Genomic DNA, 7,733 nt, shown 5'->3' on the forward strand with positions numbered 1-7,733 from the left:
GCAGGAGTTATTGGATGTGGGAGACAGGCAGGAGTTATTGGATGTGGGAGACATGCAGGAGTTATTGGATGTGGGAGACATGTAGGAGTCATTGGATGTGGGAGACAGGCAGGAGTCATTGGATGTGTTCACCACAGCTCTTTCCAATGGGAAAAAGCAGAAATCACCAGACAGGAAAGACCTACCAGGGGTTTGGACTATGCCCAGACAGTCTCAGACTGACCAGCCCCCTGAGTTACCTCAGTACAACATCAGCTTGGACTCCAAACACCTTCTGCTCCACTGCCTTCTGGAAGGACATCAGAGTGTTTTCTGGTGCCAACTGCGGGGAAAAAAAATATTCCAAAAGCAACGAGAGGTCAGTGGTATGTGGTGGAAAGTTCACACAGCAGCGTCAGCAAGGATGCTGGGAGGCAGGTTTGGAGATATCAGGGAGCCAAAACAATCTTGTTTTGCAGGTTACACCTTTAGAGTTCTTCATTCTCCTACTTTTCTATGCAAACAAGTGTTTCAAATGCCATTATAGAAAGAAATGCATATTTACAGACCATAAAGCAGGTTATCCACACCAGGAAGAACAACTAGACTACACATTGGGTACCAGGCATTTTATTTCTGCATCTAGTCATTCAATAAAGTCATCTATTAGACTAAAAATCAGATGGTTTCTCTAATAATAATTGTCAGAGTGAATTTTAACAATAATTAAAAAGCAGCCTTAAGCCTAGAAAATGTATCCCTATGGACAGGACCAAGTTTGCATCAAGATACAAGCTTTCACAACCCATGATTTTCAAGGCCCACTCAGAGGCTGGAAAGAGGAACAATTAAGAGCAAAAGCCTAATTGCACCACGTGAGCAAGATGCACACGAAATAAATACAGATAAAAACCTGCTCAAGCATCTAAGGTGTCACTTGTTTCCTTACAAGCAGATCACTTTATACCCTCAGGGATAAAACAGTCAGACCAAATGTCAGCAACAACCTTCTCCCAGCCCTGCTACCTCACTGCATTCCTCTGGCTCCAGCCGCACACCAGGACCGGTTCACTGGGATGTTTGTTCAACACAGGCAACACGGGGGCACGTTATCTTCCCAAAAAAAGCTCCCAATCAAAGCCAGACTTGTTTAGGCGAAGACAGAGGCATCCTCCTGTTCCCAGCCCAGCGCTGGGTCGCCCAAGGTCGAGCTCAGGGAGTTTTCCCACGTGCCCGATGCCCAGACCCGTCAGCAGAGAGCAGCAGCCGCGCACAGACAGACCTGGGGATGCCATCCAGACTCGCTCCTGTCTCCTCGGGCCGCTCTCAGCACCTCGGGTTGCCCTTCCCCAGCGGCCCAGGTTCCCGCAGGCTAACCCCTTTCTCCAGTACGAAGCTCAGCGCCGGCTTTTCGGGGGGGAAACACAGCGAGGAGTCCTCAAAGGAGAGCGAGCTGAGCCACAGAAAGCCAGCTGGGCACATGCAACACGAGCTCAAGATGTGACACCACTGCACCCAGAGCCCCACAAACACCCCTCCTGTGGAGCCAGGCTGACACCGGGGGGTGTCCAGCTCTGGGGAGATCCCAGAGAACCTTCCAGTGCCTAAAGGGGCCCCCAGGAGACCTCACTGCAGCCCTTCCACTGCAAGGAACTGAATGAGCCACTCACTGCGAGGGCAGAACCCAGTGAAGATCAACCAGAACGCCAGGAAAGCAGATTTAACCTCATCCCCTAAAATCCAACTATTCCCAGAGGTTCCCCAGGCCCCACTCGGGAGGCAGATTCCTCTGTACCAGGAGTTTATAACCCCTGCAGCAATGGGAAGTTTTTTGTGAGAAGGGAGAATCTGAGACACAGGTATTTCCATCATCCTAGCCTGGCTCTATTCCTCCAAAAAAGAGGGAGCTGAATCCCCAAATTCAGCATATTTAAGGCAGAGATGTGTCCAAGTGGGACAGTTGCTGTTACAGGAATTAAATTGCTGAAATTAGTGTGATTTTTTTTAAGAAAAGGTTTCCCAGGAAAACTGCAGTAACTAAATAAATGCACAATCTTTCTGCTTGTATTTCTGTCTCCCTCCAGGGTTCTTCAGGGGCTTCCTTCTTGAAACAATATTCATATACAGTATCTATTCAGGCATGTTACGTCTACATCCTAAATCCAGGTTTGCAGCAATGGACTCAACCAATTTCTTAAAGGAACTTGAGACACAAAGCAATGATTTCAGCCCAAATCCCCTCTCCTGTATAATCCCACATCCCTGAAAGCCAGACGGGGTTTGGAGGAGCTGCTCCTCCTCTCTGTGCTTGGTTTCAAAGGCTCACCCCCCTTACAATCAGGCTGCTATTCTTTCCTCCCTGCTGCAGAGACACAGCAAGTCATTCCTACAAAATTACCCAGGAATGAACTCATTTGGACTATTTTTGTGCTCCCAAATCCATTGCAAATGCATTCAAACAGAGTCAAGAGCTCTGGACCCTCCTTAAGGAAGATTATGAAACCGTGTTAGTTAGAGCAGCATAACCTTGCTCTGGACATCACCACGTTGTATTTTTCCACTAATTAGCCAGGACTTTAAAAAAAAATCGTTACATCATTTGTACATTGGGGAGGTTTAGGAAGGAGCTTGGACAGAATATTTTGTTCCAAACTAACAGCAGCACCTCTGGCTAGTCTAGTGAAGGTGCCCCTGCCCCTGGCGGGGGGTGGAATGTCATGGTCTTTAAGGTCCCTCCCAACCCAAACCATCCTGGAATTCTCTGACTGTGCACTGAGCTGCACTAAAGGATCAGATTTTTGTTTCATCAACATGTTTTAAGGATATTTTCTTGTCCTTTTGGAAATTTGAGCTTTATTATATTATTATTATTATTTTCTCTCTCTTATCTCTCCTTTCCAATATTAATCTGGAACTGGACAAAAAACCACAAGACATGGTTACGGTAACACCTAAAAAATTGTGGGGTTTTTTTTGGTGTAAAATGATGCCCTTTGAAAGTTTCCTGTATGGGGCTTAGTGTGGGATCTGCCAGTACATTGGATTTCAGCCTTAGTGGCCCAGGTTACTACAGGGCAACAACAATTCTGTCTAAAACATAAAATAAAATGTATGTTTAATCCCCAAGGATTCATATTTTAGAGAATATTCATAACTAACCCTGGGGGGTTGGAACTAGAGGCTCTTGAAGGTGCCTTCCAACCCAAGCCATTCTGGGATTTCATGATCCAACTTTTCAGAAAATAGCTCAACTAGGCTGAAAGGAAGAGGGAAAGTACAAAACAAACAGAGAAAAAAAAAACAAACAACCCAAAACTGCCTTGGACAACAGGATAAACTCATAAGCAAAAGCCATTAGGGATTTAATAACTCCGTACAGGAGATGAGAGCTCATTATTGTCCTGCACACCCAGAAAAGCTGAAGGCTGATTTAATGAAAGACTCCCTGAGCTGACAGGGATTTATCTCAGGGAGCACGAGCCTTTCTCCAGGCCTGGCAGGAGATGCCAACTGGGATTGTTTGCTGCCACAGACTGGGCAGCACACAGCTCAACTGCCCTCATTTTTAACATGTGCAGAAGCTATACAACACACCAAAGCAAAAAAAAAACCCCAAAGCCACCCCAAAGAGATGGTGGTGATGTTTTGGTACCTAAGATAAAACAAAAGAAAGGCCCTCAAAACCACCAAGGCAACAAAGCCCCCCAAACCAGCTGAGAAACCACCAGTTTTTCTTCAGTCTAAAGCCTTTTCAATGTAAAGAAAATAGCTGGGGGAGCTCAGCCTGGAGAAAAGGAGGCTCAGGGGGGACCTTCTGGCTCTGCAACTCCCTGACAGGAGCGGGGAGCCAGGGGAGAGGTTGGGCTCTGCTCCCAGGGAACAAGGAACGGGACAACAGGACACACCTCAAGTTGTGCCAGGGGAGGGTCAGGTTGGACAGCAAGAAGAATTTCTTTGCAGAAAAACACTGGCAGGGGCTGCCCAGGGAGGTTTGGAGTCCCCACCCCTGGAGCTGTCCAAGGAAGACAGAAATACAGAAGGACATTTTGATCACTCTGGTCCTCATCTTCCCCATCCCACCTCAGCCATTCCAGGGCACTCACTTCATGTCCAGCAAAGGCAAAGCAGTTGGATAAAGCTGCTGCCAGCTCCTCATGGGATGTACACACTGTGGCCTGGGGGGTGGAACAAGGCTTGCTGGTCCCTGATCTTGATTCTCCTGGGATTCAGAGCAAACCACCTGCTGCTCACAGCCAACCAGCTCTGGGGTGCCATGGAATGGGAAGAGGAGGGATGTGCCCTGCTGTGCCCTGGCACAGCTCCACTGCTGCTCTTCAGCAGCCTCTAACACACAACCAGCACCTCCCAGAAGGATTTATTCCCTACTGCAACAAGTGTTTGCTGGCTCCAAGGAAGAGCAAGAAGCAAAGGACCAAGGCTCAGCTGGGATTCCTGCTCCAGATAAGGTTTTTGTAAATACCTCAAGGACAGAAGGGATTTGTTTGCTGTTCAGTTCCTTTAGAAGGCCGTGGAGGGCACACAGGTCTGGAAACCCCACAGGAAGAGAATCTCCCCACAGGGTTTGTGATTTCCTGCCTTGCAGAAGGCACACAGAGCCCGGGTTCTCACTTGGCTTCTTCTGGCTTTCGTGGTTGGTACAAACTCAGCAGGACAGGTAAAAGCATTTCTCGTGCCCAGAACTTCATCCCACCACCCACAGGGGAAACACAGTTAAAAGGAGTGATGCAAATGAAGCTGGCATTTCAAGGGGCTGCTTAGAGAAAGAAAACACAAAGAATAAAGAGAACTAAAATAAAATACTTGTGTCACGACAGGTGTTTATTTCAGCCAGCAAACTCCCAGTGCACAGCCCTGAGCTTGGAGAGGAGCTCAGGCACACTCCAGCCTGCAAAACAGCTTCCAACAGCCTATACAGATCTCTCTTTCTGCTTTGAATGCCAGAAAAATGTTAGCTGGATGCCTTAAAAAAATCCAATTAATTCCCAAGGCCAGTGCCTTCACTGCAATCTTTGAAGTCAATCAGCCAGCACAGAGAGATGGGCAAGTGACCACTCCACAGACCTGGGGGTAGAAGCCCCCAGACTAGAGATGTGCCACCCTAGGGCAGCTCTGGACTGGATGACCCTTCCAACCCAAACTATTCCATGACTCCATGGCTCTGCCCAAGCCAACGTGCTCTACATGCTGCCTGGACAACGTGCTCTACATGCTGCCTGGACAAGTCCAGAAGCCTTGAAGGAGAAAGGACTGTGTGATTATGCTTTCAAGGTCTACCCAGAGGCAGAATGTTTCACCACCTCCCCCATTCTCATGCTGATCTGCAATGCAAGAACACAGGGCACTCCTGCAGGCTCAGCACAGCTTGGTTTTTTGCAGACTGCCACGTCCTGGAGGGCATTTTGCTGCGAGTTGAGTACAACCACTGCTGCTGAGGTCCTGCAAAGGACATAGACACTGAGCCCCAAGCTCTAAAATAATAATAATAATAATAATATCAGATGCTTCTACTGCTCCAGCTCGTGGGTCAAGCCTGGAGAGCAACATCCACCAAAAAGAAATATTTAGGTTAGATATTAGGAAGAGAAAATTTTCCTGGGAGGGTGATGAGGCCCTGGCACAGGTTGCTATGGGGGACTGGGGCTGCCCCATCCCTGGTGGTGTTGGAAGCCAGGTTGGACACAGCCTTAAGCAACCTGCTCTAGTGGGAGGTGTCCATGCCATGGCAGGGAGGTTTGGGACTGGATGATCTTTAAGGTCCATCCCAACCCCTGGATATCCTCTGGTTCTACAAAAAGCAGCAGTCAAAACAATGCCCAAACCAGTCTGAGTGAGGCAAGGATTGCTCCGGTGTTTGTGAGGCATCTCAAACATCTGGAAGGTGGTTCATGTCCAGCTTCACGCCCACGGGAATTCCCGTCAGGAGGGCGCTCAGACTCCCAGCTGGTGTGCCTTCTCCCTGGAATCAGAGCCTCCCCACAGGCAGAGGGGTGGAACCATGGGGGAGTACTCACCATGGGTGCTCCACGGTGCCCGATGATGGCTGGCTTTGGTGCCAGGGCCTTCTTCTCCATGATGCAAGGGGAGGAGATGGTGAGGGGGACGAGGTAAAGTGCAACGACAACCGCGAGGTACGCAGTGAACATCAGCATCTGGGAGGCTGGGAGGGGAGAGAGGGGAGACAGCCAGTGAGAAAAACACATTCCATTAAAAAAAAAAATAAATAAATCCTGTACTCAGCACTGGTGAGGCCACACCTGGAGTACTGTGTCCAGTTCTGGGCCCCTCAGTTCAAGAAGGATATTGAGGTCCTGGAGCAGGTCCAGAGAAGAGCAAAAAGGCTGGGGAAGGGACTGGAGCACAAGTCCTATGAGGAGAGGCTGAGGGAGCTGGGGCTGTTCAGCCTGGAGAAGAGGAGGCTCAGGGGAGACCTCATCGCTCTCTACAACTCCCTGACAGGAGGTTGTAGCCAGGTGGGGGTTGGTCTCTTCTCCCAGGCAACTATCAGCAAGACAAGAGGGCAGGGTCTTAAGCTGTGCCAGGGGAGGTTTAGGTTGGATATTAGGAAGAATTTCTTTATAGAGAGGGTAATCACACATTGGAATGGGCTGCCCAGGGAAGTGGTGGATTCTCCATCCCTGGAGGTTTTTAAGATCAGACTGGATGTGGCATCAGTGCCATGGTCTGGGAACCACAGTGGGATTGGATCAAGGGTTGGACTTCATGATCTCGGAGGTCCCTTCCAACCCAGCTGATTCTATGATTCTGTGATTCTAAATCAAGTCCTGAAGGAGGTTTTCACTTCGTTTTGTATCAGGCAAGCAAAATGTGCAGTCGGTTATTCAAAGCCCAGCAATGTAAAATCAGCCCAAAACACGGCTGATTTTCCACCCTTTGGGTGGGCCAGCACCAGATTTTGCAGCAGACACAGCTCACACAGAGCTCAGGACAGGCCGTGGCACCACGCTGGGGATTTAACACGGCTGTGTTTGTGCTGCTGGTTCACCAACAGCACCCAGCTCGGGCACTGCACCTCCCTCTGCAGCACGTTCTGCAGGAGAGCTGAGCTCATCTGCACTGATGTTTTCCTGATTAGGCTGGAGATGTCTAAATAAACCCTTGGGTTGTGATGGGAGCTGCAGCACTTGGGGCCAGCTGAGCAGTCCTGCCTCCCACTCTACCAGTGACTCCCACGAAGCCTGGGCTCTCTGGGAATCTCTGGAAGGTGCTGACAGTGCAACAGAAACACCCCTTGTGCCCAACAGACTTTATTCCTTATAAAGGACAGCAGGCACCTCTGAACTCCTGAGCTATTTGGAGTCACCTGAAACCATAGAAGTTACAGCAAAATACTTAATTTTTTATTTTTTATTATTATTTATTTTGCAAAGGCTTTGGGACTCAAGGGATGACGTCCAAAATAAATAAATAAAAACCCCCTCTTTAAAACAAATGGGGTGCAATGGGTGCAAGATGGAGAAGGTTCCTCGTCCAGGTAAGTTCCCTTTCACAAGTAAAATGACTCTGAAATAACTTTAAGATCAGGAGATAGGAGTGTTTTTTCTTAAAAACAGACAAATAAAAAAAAGAACCCAGGAGCAGAAAGAGAGAAGGAAAACAGCTTCCTGGCTTCAAAAAGAAGAGAAACAAGAAAGAAGAGAGACAAGAGGAAGAAAAAAGAAAGAAATTAAAGAGAAAGAGAAAAAAGAAAAAAGAAAGACATGAAAGAGAAAGAT

At 48.3% G+C, this 7,733-nt stretch overlaps 1 protein-coding gene across 3 annotated transcripts in view; it reads right to left on the reverse strand.

Annotated features, from left to right (window-relative positions):
• GDPD5 (glycerophosphodiester phosphodiesterase domain containing 5) overlaps positions 1–7,733 on the reverse strand; it is a 114,925-nt gene that overhangs the window by 15,162 nt on the left and 92,030 nt on the right. For all 3 annotated transcript variants that reach the window (XM_027660077.1, XM_027660078.1, XM_027660075.1), the window contains 2 exons: positions 6,012–6,157; positions 240–322 (listed from right to left, as the gene is read on the reverse strand). In XM_027660077.1, coding sequence (XP_027515878.1) covers positions 240–322; positions 6,012–6,157 — 229 coding nt within the window. The remainder of the gene's footprint in view (positions 1–239; positions 323–6,011; positions 6,158–7,733) is intronic.

This window comes from Corapipo altera, unplaced genomic scaffold (assembly GCF_003945725.1).
Source record: "Corapipo altera isolate COAL_440 unplaced genomic scaffold, ASM394572v1 74, whole genome shotgun sequence".
In the NCBI taxonomy this organism is placed as follows: Eukaryota; Metazoa; Chordata; class Aves; order Passeriformes; family Pipridae; genus Corapipo; species Corapipo altera.